Raw genomic sequence first — 23,640 nt, forward strand, 5'->3', positions numbered from 1 at the left:
CAGCAGTCAGGGGTATTTCACTTGTCCCTTCAGACCCAGTCTCTACAATGACATCAGTGCATGACAAGCCACATGTCGGAACTGCAAGGAGTGTCATGTAATGGACTTCCCAGGACGTTGGTCAGTAACCATCTGTCCTTTGCTGGTCACAATATGAAATGATTCAGCATCGAAAGGCGCATCAGACTTTTGTTTTCTATGCTGACGAAGAAACACTCAATCTCCACTAGGGAACGTGACATCTTTTGCATGTCTATGCTTGTCTACATAAGCCTTCATTTTCCTCTTACGATCCAAGTCTTTCATGTGTCTTACATCCTTTGTATTTGCTCTTCTGTTGGTCCATTGAGATAACTTGGTCGTCATGGCTCTACCGAACATCTAGGTTGCAGGGTTTTCCCCTGTAGTCGAGTGAGGAGTCGAGCGGTGGCTTTCTTCACAGTACTCATTAACCGTTCGGCAAGGCCGTTGGCCTGTGGCCGAAGATGGGTGCTCCTCTGATGCTTCACATTAAGATGATTAAGAAAGTCTCTGAATTCTGAACTCTTGAAAGTTGGGCCATTGTCATATTTTAAGATCAAAGGAACACCCCAGGTTGCAAGGTTGCTGTCTAATCTCCCAATGACACGTTTTTGAGTGACAGATGAGAGATTTTCGATAAATGGAAAATGGGACTATTCATCAACGATCACCATCAGGTGATGTCCGTTCTCAGTAGGACCAAAGAGGTCTACTGTAATTCTTTCCCATACATGGATTGGCAACTGATGTGTTTAACGCATGTTTTGTGGTTTTTGATAACAGGCAGTTTATAGATGACAGGCCTTTAATTCTCTTTCAACTCTCCCATCGAGATGTGGAAACCAGACTTGGTCTTAGAGAGCTCATTTGGTGGCAACCATTCCACGATGTCCTTCATGGGGTCCTTCAGATATCTGTTGTCACAGACTCTTTCGAATGACAATTCTTGGACCTCTTAGAATAATAGTTTCCTGAGTAACAGAAAGCTCATCTTTGACATTCTTAAACTTCTGATATTCACTGTCACTGGTAAGAGATTGAAGTTGCTGGTACCAAGACTGATGTGTAATAATATATTTCAAGAATTAATGTAACTTGGAAAATTCTTGGGGGGGGGGGGGGCCTTGCAGTTAACAGGGCCTGCACTTTGGCCATATCAGATGTCGTGCCCCCATCAGAAAAGAAATGACCAACAAATTTTAAGTTTGTCTTATAAAACTTCTATTTATCAGCATTCAAATTTAAACCAGCATCAGCGATCAGGTGACATACAGAGGTGTTAGATGTGGGGGTCTCTAGTTGGCACAGGTAGGTACTTGTGACAAGTAGGGACCCTCCCCTCTAGTCTGGACAAGGGGATTACACTCCTAAAATAACCCCTGCTCACCCTCTAGGTTGCGTGGCGTGAGCAGTCAAGTTTTATTTTAGAGGCGTTGTAAGTTAAGCAGTTGTGACCACATACAGTAACCCAGTGACAACACTACAAATGGACACCACACAGGTTTTATATAAAAAATATGTAGACTTTATCTAGAGTTACCACAAGACCATAAACAACAAAAAATCACACTATGATTACTTTAAGATGGTAGATTTAAGCTTAGTTCAGTTTAGTTCTTAGATGCGACACTCTGCGTCAATGTACCTTTAGTTGCGTTGGGCTTCCACGACAACCAATGTCGCAGCGATGGGAAATGCAGCAAAGTTCAGATACAAAGAAGTAAAGACGTGAAAATCTTCCAGATGAGGCACGCTTCTCGGGGATGCAAGAAGTTCTCTATCTGATGCGTGGACTACAGCGGCGACATCCAAGATGCGACGGCAGCAGCTCCAGCGGCGACACTCTTCTCCCACGATGTGTGAAGCTTCCGCTCGATGCGACAACTACAGCGGCGACATCCAAGATGCGACGGCAGCAGCTCCGATGGCGGCGCGCTTCTCGGGGATGCGAGGTGCTCCTGGTCGATGCGGTGCAATGCGACAGTTCGAGCGGCGACACCCTCCTTCTCCGGAGTTGCAACGGCAGACACAGCGACACGCTCCCACCTCGTTGTGAGATTCTTCTCCTGATGCGGTGCAGTGCGACTGCTCCAGCGGCGACACCCTCCTTCTTCGGAGTTGCGATTGCGACACGCTTCCTCTTCGTTGCGGCACGCTTCTCTTCGATGCGGTGCAGTGCGACAGTTCCAGCGGCGACACCCTCCTTTCTCCGGAGTTGCGACGGCAGGCACAGCGACGGCGACACGTTTCTTCTCGTTGAGTCGCGCTTTCAGCTCCTTACGACACGCAGTTCCTCAGAAGGCCCAAAACAGCAGAAGGCACTTCCACAAGAACTCTGGGGAGCTAGGTGGTGAAGTCTGTTGTCCCTGAGACTTGCCATACGGCCAATTTATGCGGATTCGGCGCAACTGTAAATGGCGTAAAGACTATTTCCGCGAGGCCGACATACTTGTGAACAAATTGATACACAGAGGATACCCACGCCGCCTAGTCACCAGAGCTAAAAAACATGCCTGGTACAACCATCGCGAGCACCTCCTCACTCCAAATACCAAGAAAACCATGACCAGGATTCCGTTTGTGTCCACTTTCAGCCCTGACAGCAACAGGATAAGCAGAATAATCAAGAAGAATTGGCTTCTCTTACGCCCCCATGAACAGTTTCACGATCCACCCCTGTTCTCCTACCAACGAGGCAATAATCTAGCAAGCCACCTAGTACATGCTATCACCTGACCAAGCCCACCTGAAGACAAACACACTATAACTGCCGCCTGGGGGTTGGAGCCAGTGGTCGGCCACTACAAATGCCAGAGCTGCAGTGTCTGCGACCTCACCTCCAACACTAAAGAATTTATCTATAACGGCCGAATCCACAAACTGAGAAACCAAACCAACTGTAGAACGCAGAATGTGATCTACACCATTCGCTGTCCATGCGACCTGATATACATCGGCCAGACAACACAGATGGTCAAACAGCATATCATCCAACTTAAGAGCAGAATAAACTGTAAAATCCTGACTGCTCCCTTGGTAGCACATTTCATCGACCTTCATCACCTTGACACAGACATATGGTGGCAAGTCATTGAGAAACCTTCACTACCCATCAGAGGAGGTAACATCGCTAGCCTACTGAACAGAGCTGAATGCAAATGGATTGCTCTTGTGCACTCTGTCAACCACGGCCTGAACACACTCGATGAGTGGAACAGTACTGTCGCCACGTAGTCTCCCTCCTTTCCAGTACACCTCCCATGACTACACATCTACCCCTTGGGGTTCTGCACGCTTCCTCAGTTACCCCAACTGGTCCACATACAGCCGTCTTTGATGACTTACATTGTTCTTTCTACATGCGTGCCCCTTGAACCTATTCTCTGTTTACCCGGTGTGACACTGTTCCTCTACTCACACCTTGTTGTCCTGGCATACATCCGTGTTATTGTCACTAGTATGTCTGAATGTCTAGTTAGACTGTATGTAGGCTGTTCGGAATTCGGTTTAAACCGAATGTAAACGATAGTACCCTACCGATTGAAAATAAGGTGACCTGGTTTAAACCGAGTGTCACTGTTTTTTTACATATTTCGAGTGTCACTGATTTTTTTTTTACATATTTGTTGCTCCGCTTGGCCACTTGAGGGAGCCAAAGGAGCACAAAAAAGAACTATCCTTGAGGAATGTCCTCCCACTGCTGCGGATTTAAGCCAGCAGGGTCGCGGGACAGCAGAGAGAAGCCCACAACCCGCATTCGCTGGACAAAGGCAGCAGAGTGTCTCCTGTCGCGCCTCTGTCTGAGAACAGCCCGAGGGGCGCCACCAACAAAAGGAGCTTTCACAGCTCATAAAGGGACACGGACTATCCTGGAACTTGCTTTGTGGAAGCAAACAGCGGGGAAACAATGAGTCACCCCCATTAAATTAGGGGCACCCAATTTGTTGGCAACTGCGTACTGAGCAACCCCTGTAAGTGTCAGTTTTATTTGCGCTAGGTTTTGTGGTGTTCCACAGTGGGGTGCTCTGTGCGTAATGTATTCATTGTTAAAGTTGCTAAACTCCCTAATTAGGGTGGGCGCATAATGATTTGATTGCTTTCCAGCTTTCCTACCAAGAGCAAAGATGAAATACATGGAGGGGGTGGGAGGGCAGTGTGGGAGGTAACCGGCTTCCAGGGAGGTCAATCCGGCACTCACCTCGAACAATAACAGAGTCACTCCCTCTAAAAAAAAAAAGCACAGGCACACATGTATTACCATACAGATCGTATTTTAATTGATGTCATGATTATTTGTCCCCAAACATCTCTGCCCGCATTGAATATCAAGAGGAGAAGACGACTGCTGGTGCTCCAAGACTCAGCAGATAAATACTGCGAGGGAGCTGTTTCACAGGAAAGGTGGCAGGGCATCATTCAGTGGTGCATTAATTGACCTGCCTTTGCGTTATTATTATCAATAATAAAATTAACGGAGTTAGTCAGTGAGCAGTAAGGAGGCTGTGTCAAAAGGTCAAGATGCTGGCAGGCAGACCCACAACGCCGATGGAGCTCAAAGGGCTGCAGTCTAAACCCTCCCCCCAGCCCCTGCTTAGAAAACCTCCCGGGCACAGACAGAGCCGCACCCGAGTACTTCACAGGTCTTTGAAAAGACCATTTACATATTATCGGAGTGCTTTACATGAGCGCCAGAGTGCAGGGGGTGAAGACAGACAAGAGAATGACAAACAGCCTCTGCCTTTGTTGCCTTCACATACACGCATGTTTTTAAAAAAAAAAATTATTATGCACCTTTACTTTTTTAATGTGGAAATGCAATGTATTTATGGATATTTTAAAAAGTATCATTTTTCATCACATAGTGAAACTGAGACGTAAGCTTAAGGGCAAAACTACTTTTAGCTACCGAATCTCCTGTAGAGAAAGGCTTGTCAAGGGCTTACCCGACAATGGATTTATCTGCAGAGACGAGTTTTGAAACCTTCATTTGTAAACCAACCATCATTGTATGCACAAACTTCAAAGGACGCACGTCACCTGAGACCAGGCATTACTTAAAGGAACCTGTAAATTGTATACACTGAAAAAAATAGAAAGGGAGGTCTCCTCACATATCCAATGACGGGACGAGGAGAAATAAGAAACAGGAAATCAGAACAGTCCCTACTATTGCCTATAAGACAAGGATACAATTATCCACAACTATACTACCATAGCTCAAGAGATCTTTGCATTTATATCCACTCCAGACATTAATACATAATAAGCCAACAATTTAAAAAAGCAAATCGCTATTAAAAACAAGTTGTCGACGCAGCGTTTCGGTTTCTATGATGACACCTTCATCAGGACAGGGTTCTATACGGTACGGTGTTTCTTTACAACTTGTTTTTAATAGCGATTTGCTTTTTTAAATTATCTGTTCATGTATGAATTGTGTGTGCACCATTGACCCATTGGTAGGGTGTAGACAAAAACCGTAAACATTCTGTTTTTTACACTTTTTTGCACTGTGGTACTGTATTTTATATTTGTCTTTGTATATTTTAAAATAAATTGTGTATAACTCTGATTTTATTGTTGGCTTATTATGTATTAATGTCTGGAGTGGATATAAATGCAAAGATCTCTTGAGCTATGGTAGTATAGTTGTGGATAATTGTATCCTTGTCTTATAGGCAATAGTAGGGACTGTTCTGATTACCTGTAAATTGTAGCCACTGCCTCAGATGCATACTTAAGTACTAAAATGGCAGTAAAGTGAAAGGTGAAATACGAACGCTTCTACACAAAGCAACATATATCTATGATGAATAGCTACATTGTTTGTCAGTCAATTATTTAAATTTCCATTCGAGCTTATCTGGAATATTAATCTAGAGGAGATGTCACCAGTTTGCGATACATTGCAACAACAAAATGGAATTGTATTGTGTGCCCACATACACGCATGTTTTAAGTGCTGACTTACGCTGCTTATGGGACAGTGCTGAGAATAACAAAGAGCAAGGCATGGGTGTATCAGCTGCAGCTCTACAATTCTAGCATTAAACAGAAGAATTCTGCAGCGAGCGCATTAACCCACTGAGTTTTCTTTGAAACATGTCAAGTGCGCCACTGTGTGTGTGTGTTTATTGTGCAGCCCTAACAAGAGAAGTTGCCTTTTCATAAGATCATAGGCGTCGTGAGTTCCAGAGCGAGGTCTGAAGTGTAGTGCTGCACACAACTCCAGGGGTACTGACAGCGCACACAAAACCCGGAGGTATCAGAGCGCTTTACATGAGCGCCAGAGTGCAGGGGGCGAAGACAAACAAGAGAATGACAAACAGCCTCTGCCTTTGTTGCCTTCACATACACGCATGTTTTAAGTGCTGACTTACGCTGCTTATGGGACAGTGCTGAGAATAACAAAGAGCAAGGCATGGGTGTATCAGCTGCAGCTCCACAATTCTAGCATTAAACAGAAGAATTCTGCAGCGAGCGCATTAACCCACTGAGTTTTCTTTGACCAGAGATACAACTCACAAGTGATTCCTCTGTCCGAAGCTGCCCTACAGTGGAATGTCGTTCCTGAAACCTCTCTAAGACCTGTTTCTTCCTGATATTGTTTTTGTAATATCTTGTCTGTGAATGGTCTGTGCCATAGGAAGAGAAGGTCTGTGGGGGATCGAAAACGTACATCAGTTCTGTCTTGCTTTTTAATATCCCTGAGGCAGTGTGTGGTCATCTTCTTTTTGAGTTCTCACTACATGGCAAGGTGTTTACCTTCAGTGGGAGTTCTCACTGCATGGCTAGGTGTTACCCTTCTGTCTGTCCACATGCATTACAGAGATGGATAGAGCAACAACATTCTTCTCAGCCCACTGAGTGAAATAGATCTTCCTGGCTGCCACTTTTAGAGATAGTGACAAATTGGGGATCAGTGTTCCGCTTGTGTTTTAACCTCATAAGTGCTGCGCCCAGTCCAACGGCCGACGGCACCACTACCTCGGGAGTGCTGCAGTCAGCCGTTGGACGTTCCAACTGCACCTGCGCAATGGAACGTTCAGCACTGGAGCTGGACGTTCCATAGCTGCTAAGGTGTTAATAGACCTTTGAATAACAAAACATCCTATTTTTAAGCGTTTGCTTACTGTTTGTCTTTGACCAGGTCTTTCGATGGGGTGTTTTAGTTTATTGCAAGTGTGCTCGATCTTGTGCCACTCTAAGTGTGTTCCTATGATCTACAGAGCAAGGGACCTCCTTTCGCTCCACCTCTGGTTCCCCCTCTTCCTTTGGGTGGAGTTGTACAAGGTACATTCTTGAGGCAAATTATTGGGGTCAGCTATCGGAAACAACTGGTTCACAGTGCATTAGATCCATACACAATGGAGTTACAGATGGTACGGGTCATTCATATTCCTGAGACAGGATTTGACCCAGTGCAAGTGATTGAAGGGATGGAGGCTGGGCAATAAACTTCTCCATTAGTTTTTGACTTGCACCAACATTGCAAGCTAGAAGTCGCCATCCATCCATGGAATTTGTGTGTCACGCCCTCACCCCGTCTTAATCAGCTGGCCCTCATACAGTGAAAGATGTCTGAAATTGTTCCATCGTTCGTTTTGCAAATTACAATTTGAATTTAGTGTATTGCACATTGGGAATTCATCTGTGCCAAGCTTGCCACTTTTAAACATGCAATTTTTGTTGTTACATCTGGCTTTTACCTGCCTCTGAGGCCTACTTTCTAAAAGATATGAGCTCTTGATGACTGATTCTGCTGATCCAGAGCATCTTTCCTATGTTGTTTGCAGAGAGTGCCTAGTTTCTGCAGTTAAGTAAGGTTATTTACGACTGCAAAGTGTCTTGACCTTGTTCATATACAGCGAGTGCTTAATGCAAAGTCCATACATAAATCAAAAGTATATCGTTTAGGGAAACGTTAAGATTGAATTAAAGACCTATTGGTGTGAGACCGAGTCAGTCGGATATCAGGCTCCTGCCTTGCATGTAACTAACAATTTACCATCCGTCCACATTTTTCAGAATCACTGAAGTGGTCGAGCATTGTCGTTGTTTACCTCACTGGCCATTAAAGAACGTTCTGGCATTGTTTAGTGCAACACAGAGTGCAGGGGGCGAAGACAGACAAGAGAATGGGGAGCCGAGGTGTGAAAGGCCAAAGGGCCAGAGCAACACCAGGCCCCCTGCCTGGCTCACGTGGGGGGGGGGGGAGGAGCTATTGTGTTCTGGCGTCTGTCTAACTGCAGCCGCACCTAAGTACTTCGCAGGTCTGTATACGACCATTTTACTTAACAAGGCTATCTTGTTTTTCACCCCTTCTTAGAGTGGGGAGCTTAGTGCCACCGGACAGAGTCAGTTTTGCACAGTTAAAACTTGCAATGATGTAAGAATTTTATTGAAGGTTGTAAAGCACTTCACTCCTTTGCCCGTACACTGGTTGGATGCATCATGTAGGTTGACGGGAGATAGTAGGGCTAGGGTGACCTGGTTTCAGTGCAATTTGTTAATGGGCGTGAGAACGTCGAGGATGTCATGTATGCACTTTCTGCAAGAGTCTTGGTGGCCAGAGTTGGCAAATTGTGTACTGTCTGTTTTGGCGTTGCCAGTCTCAAGTGCCAATGTCTTGAGGGCCTTTTCACAAATGAAAGTGTACATGGGAAGGAAAGAGAGAGCGCAAATGACCAAAGATTCACTGAAGAAATATTGTATGGTGTAAAAGTTTATTTGGACCTCATATACACTGTACATAGACTGGCTTTATACCATGCACCAATTAAGAAAGCAAGCAATAATAAAAGCAAAGGGTACCATAAACACCGGTAAAACACCATTTCAGTTGTTTTTTATGGCGCGAAAATGAGTAACCACTGAAAAGCACTGTTTTTTCGAGGTATTGAAATCACTGGAAAACACTGAGAAAACACCACCAGAATTTACCAAAAATAGAAACTGAAAACAGGAAAGCCTAACTGTATGTAATGGCCTTCACCCATTTCATTCATTGATTGCCACATCCTATTATACTGTGTTGTTTAAACCCTATATGTCATTGCTTTGACTCGATCTAATGATCAAGTGCTGCCATCTCTCATCCTATTGATTGTGTGTTCTGCAGTCTCAACCTCGGCGCAATTGTACTGTTTGCTCTTCAACATGCGTTGTTCACGCTTTGCCTCCAATAAAGTTACATTCACACACACTTCCCCTTTAAACCTCTTTCCCCTCATGCCCCTCCCCCTCTCTGTCATTGCTGCCCCGCGTCCAATCGCTAGCTACATGAACACCACACTTCCTCATTCTGGCTGTCGGTGTTCCAACCAACGTGCCGTCCCACCGTCTTTTCTACCTGGGACCCAGCCCCCTGCCAGCAGCCACGATTTATTCAGGTATGCCTGTGTCCCTTATGAAGCTCCACGCCACCCATGCTTTCATCCGTGTACCACCGGCGCTTTCTTATCCGCTCTTTTCCCCTTTTCCCTTACCAGGTGCTGCTACCCTCGCCCTGGACTACCACCCCCGCACCTCGTGTGAATTCATCAAGGTATGATCAGCTCCGTGCTCATACCCTGAGTACACGTACCTTTTTACCATTGTTTCGAACTTAGCACGCTCTCCTTGTTCTTTTCCCGCTAGATGCAGATCCTTTAACTGGGCCGCGCCCCCGGATCCGCTCAGAAGCACGTCCTGATTCCTCCACTTACAATGTTAGTATACCGCCTTTGACACCGCACACCCGGCCCTTTCCCTGGCCAACCAGCACCCTCCTCACCCTCCCTGCCTTTCCTTCCAGCTAGTCAAGGAGACGCTGCCGCCCCGGCCGGTTCCCCAGGCACCCGAGACCCAGGGTGGTGCCACTATAGGTATGCTCCCCCTCATCACTCTTTCATGCCTTACCGCGTAACGATAGCAGCTAGTACCCTAACGGCCCTTGAGCATGTACATAGACTGGTTTCACGCTTATAATGTTGTCCGCTTTATGAGTGCGTAGCCCTATACTTTTGCATCAAAGCTCACTTCAAGAACAGACTTACAAGACTTTAATTGCACAGGGCATCACTATACCTGTTCATCTAGGTATTACCTACCGCGTTTTTGCACAACTCTTGATTGTTCGTTATGTATCCTCACAGATCTTATGTTGAGATCTTCACTAGTCTCACCCGGTAACCATTAGCTCGATTCTTCCATAGCCATACTCCACTGGCTGCACGCATCAGTCTTTAATGCCTTCTTGCTTTGCCCAGCCCCCACCTTTCACCGCCCTGATTTCTACCCTTTCCCCCGCAGCACTCAGCAAATTTGACAACCCCGTCCTGAAGACGATCCCTAGTAAAGAGGATCGAAACGCCGTCGACACCTCAGTGCAATTTTTTGGCGTATCTCTTTCATTTGGCTCACGACAAAAATGGAAAATAATGAATGCGATTGATGTAAATTGTTACTCTTTGAGCCACCACTGTATATATTTTTTTACCATTGTTCACCTTGCGCCTTCCACGCTGTTCACTCTGATCACTCGCGTCGTCACCTTTATCCACTTGTATATATCACTATACACCAAGTGCCTTTGGGTTGTCATATGATTTTCTCTATACAGTGCTGCGTCAACTGTATATCCCTATGTAACTTTGTTTGATATATTTTGGTGATTAACAACCTTAAGACAAACCAATTGAGTCTCCTTGTTTCCTGTTTCTGTAATGCTTTCTGCATACATGCTTAACTGTCTTTGAACTGATACCTGTTGGGATATTGTTTTTTTATGTATGTCCCTGAGACTTCAGCAGGAGGCAAGCTCTTTTCCAAGCCCTTGGAGATCCTTCACAAGTTGAAAGCAAAGTACACAAAGTTCCTTTCTCCTTCCTTTGGCAGTAAGCCAACCACTGCAGGCCAATCCCCCAAGCAGCCCTTCAGCTTGGGAATAGTCTCTTCTCAGTTTCTTCAGGTTCCTCTCCTCAGTAAAGGTTTCTTCTTTTAGTCCAAAGTGATCTAATCTCTTGGGAGCAGGGTCCCAATATTTATACCCAAAAATCCTTTGTTCTCTGAAGGGAGAGGGGTATGTGCCTAGTCCAAACCAGTTCCTGAGCACTTTGTTTACCAGACTTCTCCTTTCCTTTCACAGTTCAGGGCATGCACATCAGACGCCTCACAGGAGGTGGAGCCAGCATTGTGGAAGGCAAGTACAGTTCTGGAGCACTCTGTTTACAGGACTCCTTCTCTTCTTTCAGTGTGCATGGCAGAGACATCAGCCACTCCCCAGGGGGTGGAGCCAGCATTGTGGAAGGCAGGCACAGCCCTATTCAGAGTTCAGGTGCACTTCTCCCTCCCATCAAGATGCAGATCTCTCTATTCACCACTGGGTGACTCAGCCTGTCTCCTGGAATTCCCCAGCCCTGTCACTCACAGAAACCAGACATAAGAATACACAAACTAGCAGAGGCAGGTTTGAATGGTTAGACAAGCAAATACCTACTTTCTAAAAGTGGTATTTGCAAACACAGAATATTAAAATAAACTTTACTAAAAGATGTATTTTATTATTCTGAGTTCAGGCATACTAAACTCGAATTTCTACCATGTTATCTGAGCCTGTTAGGATTATAAAGTGTAACAATTCTAACAGCCCATTCTGGCTTATGGAGAACAGGTAGCCTTACAATAGTGAAAAACGAAAATGGCTGTAATTCACTATTAGGACATGCCACACACATCAGGGCTTGTCCTACCTTATGCTTACAATGCACCCTGCCCTTGGGCCTACCGTAGGGGTGACTGATATGAAGAAAAGGGAAGGTTTAGGGACTGGGTGCACTTGCCCAGTCAGCATGACAGTACCAGACTGCACGCAGGCTCTGCAATGGCAGGCCTTAGGCACATTTTACAAGGCTGCTTCTGTGGGTGGCACAACCAGTGCTGCAGGCCCACCTGCAGCATTTGGATTACACGCCCTGGGCACACTCAGTGCACTAGACTAGGGTCTGACAAGTAAACCAAATAGCCAAACATGGAACCACTGATTAGTACATCAACTTACAGTAGGGAGCACTTGCACTGTGGCGCTGAACAGCAGTGGCACAGTGCCCAAAGCATCTAACACCAGCAAAAACACATGAGGCAACAGAAAAAAATTGAAGGGAGACCCACGCCAATGGTGCCAGGTCTAACACGGGACAAGAGATGTATCATGCTCCTTCTGTGTAGCTCTGAAAGCCAATATGGCATCATTGTTATTGAAAGCGTTAATGACAGGCTATATGATGCATCAAACTACATCCTGGATTAGCTTTGCAGCTGATGACACACCAAAACTTAGCCTCTTGTAACAGAACTGATAAACGTGTAGAAAAGGTTTCAATGTACCCTGAATTCTCCTCGAGTTCCAACTGTTGATATCCTTTAGTCCGATCCAGGCGAGAGAATACCTTTGCACTATTCATTTGTGTTATAATGTTGGCAGTGTGCGGACCTGAATGTCGTTCTCTTTCAATTGCCTTGTTTGCTGGATGCATATCCATGCAGATGCGTACAGCTCCTTCTCTGTTCTTTTGGGTACTACCACTATGGGAGAATTCCCTGGAGCTGGACCAGTAGCAGGTTCAATGATACCGTGTTTAAGTAAGAATCCAAGTTCTTTTTCAACAGCTTCCTGCAAGTGAAAGGAAATGTGTCTGTGTCTTTGAGGAAGAGGAAGGACTTCCTGATTAATGTATATTTGAACTTTCATAGTCTTGAGTTTTCCAGCCCATGAAACAATGAAGGGAATCGACGTACTGTTTCGTGATGAACATTCACGTTCTAGTTCATGCATATCAGTCCCATATCAGCAGCTGTGCCAAAGCTGGGTAAACAGGCGCTTGACGCCATACCTTGAAGTACATGAGTGGGTGCTCATACTTTTGTTTTCTTATGCTTCTTGCTTATTGCTACAAATGAACCATGACTCATTAGGGGCGTTGATACAGCCCACGTATACAATTTAGTTTTCAATAGCGTAAGTCGAGGCAATGGAGACAGTTCATTATATTGCTTCTGACGCATAAGGTTTAATAACCTACCACTATTGATAATGAAAGATATTGAACAACCATTGACTTTTATTGTGAACTTCAGCCAATGTTTAAAATTACTTTGGTACTTTGTCATGTTGAATTCTCTTGGACCCATGTTTTTCCTCACAGGTGGCCAATCCAACATGCGCATGCTTCTCTTAGGTAAACATTGACATAGCACAACTATCTTCACTTTCACTTGATATTGATATGGAAGAACTGTTTTACGAAGATTTATATGTTGATCAACTTCTTTTGGTATTGATTTGTCTTAGCTGATGTAGTCGCTTGGCCTCATGGGCGTGCGTTGACCGTCACTTCTGGAATGCTTGGGTGACTATTTTGGGTTCCTTTTTTTTTGGTGGCCATCCTGTGCTTAAACCTAACGCCTTACCTGGCAATTGTGCTCAGAAACCACGACAGCACCACCGGAGTTCTTACTCGGGAGACAGTTCCGCTGGTGGCGACGCGGACGGTCGTGGACCATAACACCCAGCATTCCCGGGACTTCTGTGGTCCGCAGCTGATCACTATCATTAGTAAGCGCCAGGAGGCGCTTATAAACACGCCGAGCCTCCCGCTGCGTGGGATGCGCGCGGGCGTAGCCCGGGCCAAGGGCAGGCCCGTTCACGTCCTTCGTAGCTAGGAGGAGGCAGGGCTGGGCCACCCCCTTTCCATCAGCTAATCGGCGCTTACAAGGACTTGGTTAGTGACTTTGAAATTTGTTAAATCCTTGCTTATTGTTCATATTTTCCTAGGTAAACGGGATCTGTGATAAAAGTTCATAATGAGTAAGAATAACCACAAGGGGTCAGGGTTGTTGGTACACTCAATGCCTTTCTTATTAAAGTGGAATCTGTGCTTATTCATAAGATTGAGCTCACCCAAAAGAGATTGTCGCTAGATCCTCGGAGAGTTTCTGCTAAAGGTTCATCAGTATGTTCCCAGGAGGGTTTGGATCCATCTGTAGAATTAATGCCTGAATCATTCCCTGGGTCCTTTGTAACACCAACAGTCGCTCCTTTTACCCCAGTTAGAGATCCTACTCCTACTATTTTATCCCCAGATCAGATACTAACTCGCCAGCAGCGGCAAACCCAGGTTAAGATGGGGGAGGGTGTGGTCACTGCCTCATCTAAGAAAAGGAAGGCGGGTGGGTTACCCCATACCTTGCATCAGGCCAGTAAGGTGACAAAAACTAGAGGGGGCGCTCGCGGAAATAAAGGATGTGTCCAAGAGGTTGTAACACCAAAAGCTTCTTGTCTAATAGTTACCAGTTCTAAGGCCAGTTCCAACCAGATGTCACTTGATATGGAGGATTGGCTTTTAGTTAAATTTGAAGAAAAACTGCAGGTTATGCTTGAACCTTTAGCATCAAAACTTGTAGACATTGCCCAAAGATTGCGTAACATCGAGCATCAACTATCACTGTCAAAAAGTAATCCTTCTGATGGTATGCTCTGTGACCCTATTACTTCTAATGAAGTGCCAGCCTCCGTACCAAATGTTCCTCTCAGCAATATGGGTACGGCTGCCAATACTGTCTCACAAGCCCCCCTTCAAAAAATGGGCAATACTCCAGTCTCTGATGCATTAGTTTCACATAGGAGGGAGCCGCCTGGGATCAACAGTAGAAGGTTGCCACAGGGAGGTATGAGTGGTCCTAATTGTAATGATCATCTCAATCTACCTCCCGAGGCTATGCCATATACCATTGTACTTACGAATGTACCTCATCTACATCCAGGAATTGAGGAAAACTGGGGTTCTCTTAGGAACAAGGCACTTCATCTAATAAATGTTAGAACAGGACTGGGAGGTCACTTATATAGGAGATTCAAAATGGCACGTAGGATCGCCTGGATAGGGAAATCAAGGAAAACAAGTAGAGGCGATTGTGTGGTGGTGAACTTTGGGTCCCCTCATTTAGTAAAAACAATCATTGATAGGGCCAGATCTAGGTATTTGAGTGGGGAAGGCATCAAAATCCTACCTCTAGGGTTTTCTTTTTATCAAACCACGCCATTATTGCCAACGGCCAGGGTTGATTGTAATACAGTAACTCAGTCTCAGGGATTGTATGAGTATTCTGTCCCACCTTTTAATAGATTTGAATCCTTCATTAATTTGGAGGACATAGATTGACTGGGTCCTCTAGCTTTAATTGAAAAGACCTAATCCCAAAACTGAAACTATTTTGTATTCGTGCCGTGACACACTCTCTCCTTCGACTTCCAAACCATCGCAAAATGGTTCTCCTTACCAGAGCCGTTGCAGATGTGTCAAGTGGTGGGACATTTACCTTTGTGTGGAAACCTAAATTCAAACCTGATATATAACTTCTTTTTCTGTGGACAATTCACTCTAGGTCGCTCGGCCTTGTGCTTTTGCTTATTTCTCACATTCATGACTGACTCCCTCTGGGCGCCTCTGTTAGCAGCTTATCGGTCAGCACTCACTTCAGCTCTTGCAGCAACGAGAATTCGCTCCAGACTTAGAGTTTCTCTCAGAAATCTTCATCTAAATGAATCTGACATACATCCGTCAATCACTATGAGGCGTAAAGCTTCCTCATCATTAAATTAATTGAACTTACAGTGTTTGATGAGCGTATTGAGTCTCTCAATAAATTTGTTGATGGTCTCATTGGCTTTCTGTCGTTCTTGACTAAAGATGTACCTTTTTTAATCTACGTTTGGCATTGGAATGAACTTCAAATTCAGGCTGCTTTGATTTAACTGTAAATAATCACGTCAGCTCACGACATTTTATTTATGACTTCTTTTACACCTTCACAAGCAAGATTCTTAAGGTACTTGATAATCTTCTTATCTGCTTCCACAGCTGCATCGATAAAATGATCAGATGCCTCGATCCATGCAGACAATGTGTTGCCATTTTTCAACATTTTGGCGGTATTGAATGCCAAGGGTGGTTTCATTAAGGCGCTGGCATTGGTTTCATGAAGGCATTGGTTTCATGAAGGTGCTGGCATTGCAACCATTGATGGAAGTTACTGATGTGGAGAGTAGAGTTCTCTCTGATGCTGCTTGTTGATGATCTTGCAAACCATCTCTGAGTCCTTCTGACGTGCTGGCCTCTGAATCATCTTTGAATCTTTCAGGAAACGTGACCCCTTTCTTGGTCTCCTTTGGAAAATCAAACTTTCACGATTTCAATCGCCACTCTCTGCTTTCTGTACCTTGGAGATCTTTGGAACTGTTCTGAGCCCCACTGGTGGGGCGCCTCTTCGGGTATGGATGGCTCTGCAAGGGAAACCCTGGGTGCTTTCTCTGGGGTCACTCCCTCTAGAGCTGTGGCATGATGACTCTCTTAGTACTGGTAAGCAAATGACTGTTTCTTGTATCACTTTACGTTAGGTGTCTTTGTGCTGTCTGACACCTGGTTGATCTTTGCCTCACAGCCCTTCTGATCACAGTGTTATCTTCCAGTTGCTGCTCTTTTAAAACCTGGTGGCATCTAACTATAGTGTTATCACTCCATATGAATGTATGACTTTGAGTTACAGTAGCACAGGACCTCTTTGTGCAAGCCTTCCTAACAGGTTATCTGCTGCAGATGTGTAGCATCCTCAGTGAAGTTTTCATTAACTTCAGATGCTCTACATGGAAGTGGGGCTGTGTTTTGACTCTGCAAATGCCAAATGTCAATACCGCACTTCAATGGAGGCACATGTGGCACCCACGAGCAGTTTGCTGGACCATGGCAAACTCTGTGGGCGAACACTGTTGATCTTTGGGTTACTTATAACCTATCTTGTTCCAGTTATAGCGTCCTCCCCAGCCCAAGTACTCCCCATTGACCACGCCACACACGAAGCTTAGTATAATACGTCTTTAATTAACATCCTAAACCTGCATTCACTTCTCTATGCTCTAATGCTTTTGTCTCAGTTCTATCGTGTCCATCAGGAGCCACAATGATTCTGTCATTACAAACTCACATGACAATACACATTCGACAACATGTAACAACAATCTTGTTAATCTTGCGAAGATCTTGTACGATTCTCCACTTGCCATTTGTCTTTTTTATTCCCAGCACAAGACCTTCAGAGGACTTCAACAGAATGTACTGTAGAATGGGTAACCCCTGTATCGTTATGCACACCAAAAGGAGTAGGGAACAATAATAAAGGTGTCGTGGTCTAGTGGTGGCACGTACTGTGTGTCCCAATACTGCCCTCACTCACACGGTTGTGTGACATGCTTTATCATTGGGCTGCTACAAAACACCCCCACGCAGCCAATGCCTGGGGTGAAGCAATTGGGTGGGGGAAGACAAGCACAACACAAAAGAGAGAAAACAATGATTTCAATAGTGACTGAGAACGCCCGAGGTGAAAATGCAGTGCGAGTTAAAACTAGCCCAGAGGTGTCTCTATGCCTGTACTTAATTCCTGGACCCTCCGGCCAGGATAAAAAATGTGAAGGACAGTGGTGATAGGGAGATGTAATGTGCTCCTTACAGCCTTCCTTACTGCCAGGTAGTCGACATGGTAAACGACGTGTGTATGTGCCCTTCGATTGGGGTCACGCCCGCCTTCTTCAGGACTCTGCCGGTCCCAATATATCAGTGTAGTGGTCTAACCTCCGTTCGAGGTATACCTACACGACAAGAGCAGGCGAGTAGCTAACGGGAGGAGTACCACCCTTGGAGTAAGTGTGACTACAAGGGGCCTCTCCTTGCAGACTGCCATTTCTAACATGAATTAGGGGTAAACTTGTAAATCCACGAATTACCTTTATGTAAGGACTAGGGTTTCTGACACCCTCGAACGTAGGTTAGAGCACTCCCATTTGCAATGCAATAGGTCTCGCGTAAATGCGAGTCGTATTGCATTGCAAATGCTTGTTTGTCTGGGATTTGCTTGGTCAATTTGCACTGTAAATGGGAGGGTGGACGTCCAAGAAGGCACAAACGGGAGTGGGGGTTGGGAGCGAGAAGTCACAGACTGGGGAGGGGGCGGGGGGGATACAGGGAAGAAAATAGTGTTTCAAGTAAAGGGGCCAATAACCATGGAAGGATACAAATGACTGACATGGCTGTCATGGAGAGACTTGAAGTGCATATTAAGGGATCACTTAACCTTTTTTGTCACTTCCATAACTGACATACCAAAACCTCTTGCAGCATTGATTCACATTGTATGATAGCTCGACTTTGTACCATAACACATGGATGCCTGGTTGTACCACTGCAAAATGCTCCTCATTGTGTTAAAGGATTTTTTTACTCTCTTAGTTCCATAGGTTATTACTGTTCATTTCATAGATGATACATGCATGCTGGTTCCAGACAAGCTATCAACACTATGAGACAATCTAGACAGGCACTATGAGAAACTTGCACTGCCATTACTCTCAACTCCAGAGATCTCAATTGTTCTCACCCCTCCATCCCCTGAACTCGCCCAGACACCCAGATGTGAAGGCGTTCAATGTATGCACTGTACAAGAGTCCTATATAGCATGAAAAAAAACCACCATCTAGAAAAACGAAATACTCTTAGACGATGCAAGATGCAGTAAAACGTGTGATATTTATATGGACTGCATTAATGACATGGATTACAGAAAGGGTTTTTTCTGTCAGGGGTGTGAAATCGTACTGTGTTTTGCCAGTAAAGTTAAAGATAGGATTATAGAGCCCAGTTCTAAGTTTGATTTTAATTGCTGCTGGTTCTGAGTACTAGTAAGATCGGAGACTGGGTCAGGGAGGATGAGCATCAAATGTCAACTATTCAGTTTTACGGCAGTGATTTATAGACCTGCTGCACTGTATATTTGGAAGATCCTTAGGCGAGCTAGCTGAAAGTTGGGTCTCCTAAGCAGCCTGTTTTTAGGGTTTGGAGGGTTGGTTTGGAAACTACGAAAAATGAGTGCATCTGAGTATGTGGAAGAGGTATGTGTTTGCCAGACACGCATAAGGGTTCAAGATTTGTGAATCGTTTCAAGGGGTCAAGGAAGGCTAATATGCTGAGGTTCTAATATTGCTGTATTGGGCTGAAGTTCTCTAATGTGTAGGTACTTGGTTGTTGAAACAAGGAGATGTGATTTCCCTGTTCTCCGCCCAGCCTTTTTGTAAGATCCTGTTTGTCACTTTGTCTCCCACCCGCTCAAGTACCCTTAGTTCAGTAATGTATAGGTCTTTGAGCAGGCTGGTATCCTGTGTTCAGTTGTATGTAATAACCTTGCCATTTACATCGGCAACAATCTTATGTCCAGTGACTATGAAAAAGTTTGATGGGTGTCATCGGTCTTCCTGAGGTGGTTTGGGTTCCAGAGATATTGTCTTCTGTGATGAGCTGTCCCTATGGTCATGGAGTCCTTTTTTTAAGTACTGCTTTGTATTATGTTTTAGATATTGTTTGTGGAATAGCAGTTCTGGAAGTGAAAATATCAAATTCGACATGTACTCCTTTGCTTCATGCAATTTCTTCCAAGTATAGTGTTGTTCTGCATTATGATTGCAATCATCAGTCAGGATTTATGAAGCATGGCTAATCACCCAATCTGGTATTCAGGCGCTTGAAGGTCCAGGAGGCTTACTCGTACAGCCATGTCTTGAAGGCCATTCGGAGTTCCAGAAGTGAGGTGATGGTCCAAACTTGCTTGGGGAGGCTGTTCCAGGTCTTTGCTGCATTGTGGGAGAAGGCGTGTCCTCCAATTCTGTTTCGGCAGATGGTGGGAGTATGAGTAGGTTAGAGGGAGACGTAGAGTAGTCTTCTCAACAGTTGGTGAAAGTACAGGCATTGGTTAATGTAGGCGGCTACTTGGTTGTGAAGAGCCTTGTGCGAATGATTGAGCAACTTGAATTGGAATCTCTTCTGTACAGGGAGCCAGTGGAGTTGGCTGAAGTGGGGTGTGATGTGTGTTTGTCAGGAAAGGTCAAGGATGAGTCTGGCTGTGGCGTTCTGTATGGTCAGAAGTGTCTGTAGGAGGATTGTGGCGATTCCTGCCTACGAGGCGTTGCCATATTCCAGTCACCTGGTGATGAGGGCCTGTGTCACAGTGGATCTCGTGTGTAGGGTTAGCCACTTGAAGATCTTACGTAGCATGAGCAGTGTGAGGACGTTGATCTGTGATTTCATGGTGAGCTTTTTGTCACTGATGATTCTGAGGTTTCATGCACGGTGAGAGGGAGTGGGTGGCGGTCCTAGGTCTGATGGCCACCAGTAGTGGTTCCATGTGTTGTTGCTGTTGGCGAAGATCAGAGCTTCCCTCTTGCCTGTGTTCAGCTGCAGGCAGTTGCTCTTCATCCACTCTGCGACACTTGTCAGTCATCTGTGGAAGTTGGTTCTGGTGGTGCTAGGGTTGTCATGAGTGGGAGGATGTGTGGAATATCGTCTACAGGTGGGGTCTTGCATGCCCGATGTTGAGCCTCCAGTTTTCTGTTGCTGGGAGAGATGGAACAGGGTTCTGTGGTTTGTGGAGGTAAATGTACTCTTTTTTTCACGAACAAGGAAGAAGCTAAAGCATATGTTGCCTCTTAAGTCCTGCAGATTCATGTGTTGGTATACGTTGAAAGACATGAATGCTTTTATTTTAGCTATCACCTTTTATTTGATCATTTGTTTTCGTTCTCCCCCTTTTTATCGACAACCGTGTATATATTCTTTTTTTTTAACTGTGCATGTGCTCTGCTTCCATGTTGCCCTGTATGTATGTGTTCATATTCTCCTCTTTTTATTGGTCTTTGTACAGGTGTTGTTCCTACTCATTGCTCTCGCTGGACTTGCTCTCATATATTCTGGGTCTCTCCCTCACTGCTTTAGGTTATCGTTTACAAAGGGACACTTCCCAAAGATGGCTGAATGCGCCCACTTCCATTATGAAAATGTGGATTTTGGAAGCATCCAGGTGAGTCCAATTTCTGCGTACTCTCTCAAGGGAAGTTGGGAATTTGTAACAATATTTCAGACCTTTGCTTGTGTTATTTGATGCCACAGCGGGTGTCTTCCTGAGCGAACTTGTGGAAAACCATATGGTTTGTTAGTTTCATGGTGTGGAGATGGAATCCTGTCAAAACTAATAACAAGCATTTGTAGTGCAATAGGTCTCGCATTTACGCACGTTTGAGCTATTGGCATTGTAAATGACATGCATTTTATGTTTTGGTTTTTAAAACATGATTAAAAGGCATTGTCATTTACAATGCTAATAGCTTAAACTCTTGCAAAAGCGAGACCTATTGTAGTGGCATTACAAAAAAATAAATAAGTACTGTTATGGCTGTATTGCAGACAATACTGGTTGCTTAGCTTCATTGCATTCATTTTTGTATTTACCTTATTTTGCAGTATCCAAAGTAGGTTACCTAACTGTTAAGTCCCGAGTTGTTAAATAACCCATTGAATGGAGTGTTTTACAGTTGAGAAATGTGATCAAATGTAATTTTGGTAGTGCCATGGAATGATCAGCCAATGAGGTACCCGAAGAGCAGGTATTTAACTACATATTCAAAATGTACGGTTTTGTGGCAGTTGGTTGTTTGTACACAACCACCTCTCTGAATGTGTTTAATTAACACAGAGGTCATCTGCCAGGCAGTGCTTACTACGGAGCGACTAAAGCACAGAACAAAATGTATTTATTTATCCTGGTGTGGGTCTCTTCAGTGTGGTAACCCCTTTGCCCAAAGGTGGAGATGAACTCGCAATACTTAAAATCTTTGACTTCAGTTGTCCACTACCTTTCTGAAATAAAAATAGTTTTGACGTTTTTTTCTTGAAGAGTCCCTCGATGGGCTCTCGTTACGTCTCTTCACGCAGCAGTGCACTTTCTGCAGAGTTTTACTGCAAGAACAAGTGCTTTGTATAAAATCGCCCTTCAAAAGAAAAGCACCAAACAAAGAAGGAATCCAAGAAGAGCACCTCTGCTTGCTAAATAAATTCATATCGTAAAATCGTGCACTGCGCCATGTGTGCAAGACATCAACCACTTGCCAGCCCTGGGGCGTCTTCGGACAGACCAGCGGGATCGAATGTGTTTATCCCACCAGCTCAAACGACGCAGCATTCCCAAAATGCACCGAAACCTGCGGCTAAGGGAAGCGGTTGACCGTTGATAATGACCCCCCCCCTTTATCTAGGCTTAACATTCATTTAAAGGAGGCACATATGAGTGGAACCACATGATGGTTAAAAGGAGAAACGCAGCTCATGATTTAAAAATAACAAAAGACATACACGTCATAATCAATGCCTACATGGACCACCTTGCACAGTTAAGACGGTCTCGACTGTCTGAGTGTAACTTGGTGCTAAAATATTAAAAACATAAACAAATAACACACAAAAAAACAATGCTGGTTTGCCTTTTTACAGCCGGGGTAAGGAACGGTGGCAGCACCAGCCATTGCCAAGGTGCGGGGGGGGCGGGGGGGGGCAAATGGAGACATTGTGCTCGATGTCGCTCGGTAAGTAAACTAACAGCTATGTACAGCAGCGGGAGGTGCACGGCCTCCAGTGTGGACTATGCGAGGGCAGTGCGGAGGAGAGTACATGACGCGGAAGCACTACTACACCCCGCTTCAACACCGGTCATTATCTCGCACATACCCTTCCCTCTCCATACCAGTCTGAGCCGTGAGGCTCCAGTCAGCTACTCCAGCCAGGCGATGCTCTTTTGTACTTTTGACCTGCAGACCCCGGGTACTTTAAACCCAGTCAGATCAGGGCAGGCAGTCTGGAGGAGTCTGGCTCAATAGCAGTCTGAAGAAGCGCGGACTGCGCTGCAGCCGCAGCATGGGTGGATACTGGCCCAACCAATGAGCAGGGAGAGCAAGCATGTTACAGAAAGGAGGGTTCACACGCCCCTTCTCTGGTCTTAATGGGGCCATGTGTTTCTTAATTAGAAACACGTGTAGGAGAGTAGGATCTACTTACTGTGGTTACCCCCACTTTTTGCTGGTGTTTCACTGTTTTTTTACTTTAGTCTGGCTGGGACCCTGCTATCCAGGCCCCCAGCCTAACTGCTTCCTCGTTAAATTGATTCCATATACATTAGGTAGACTCCAGAATGGTTACTGGGTCACCCTTGTGAGTCCCTAATATATGGTACCTTGGGTACTAAGGGCATAGGTACCCCAGAGGCCTACCAGGGGCTGAAGCATGTATTATGCCACCCCTGGGAAGCCTTCCAAAATGGCACCACAGGACAGCTACTGCAGCCTGGGTAAGGTGGTGCATGCACCCCTTACTACGATACAGTTTACCTATATCTACCTTAAATCACTGACACATATAAGTCTATCAGTCACTCCTATGGCAGGACTTATCAATCCTGAAGGCAGAGTGCTTTTTAGGTCTCGCCTGTCGATGCGCATGCGCATCGAGCAAGCGAGACTATAGGGGCTCATCCAGACTTTATCTAACTTGCAAGGAATCGTGGCGATTCCTTGCAGTGCCCGTGACTTTTAAGCTCAATGCGCATGTGCATTGAGCTTAAAAGCGCGTGCACATGCCCCCAGCCGCCTGCCTTGCCTACTCTCTCTCACAGCCTCCCCCAGCTCCGCCCCCTCACTACTTGATTGCACGGCC

At 45.2% G+C, this 23,640-nt stretch overlaps 1 protein-coding gene across 2 annotated transcripts in view; it reads left to right on the plus strand.

Annotated features, from left to right (window-relative positions):
* ARHGAP32 (Rho GTPase activating protein 32) overlaps nt 1-23,640 on the plus strand; it is a 1,522,959-nt gene that overhangs the window by 520,434 nt on the left and 978,885 nt on the right. For both annotated transcript variants that reach the window (XM_078681981.1, XM_078681982.1), the window contains exon 4: nt 20,875-20,959. In XM_078681981.1, the coding sequence (XP_078538107.1) occupies nt 20,875-20,959 (85 nt within the window). The remainder of the gene's footprint in view (nt 1-20,874; nt 20,960-23,640) is intronic.

The sequence above is a fragment of the Lissotriton helveticus genome, chromosome 3_1, assembly GCF_964261635.1.
Source record: "Lissotriton helveticus chromosome 3_1, aLisHel1.1, whole genome shotgun sequence".
NCBI classification, from domain to species: Eukaryota; Metazoa; Chordata; class Amphibia; order Caudata; family Salamandridae; genus Lissotriton; species Lissotriton helveticus.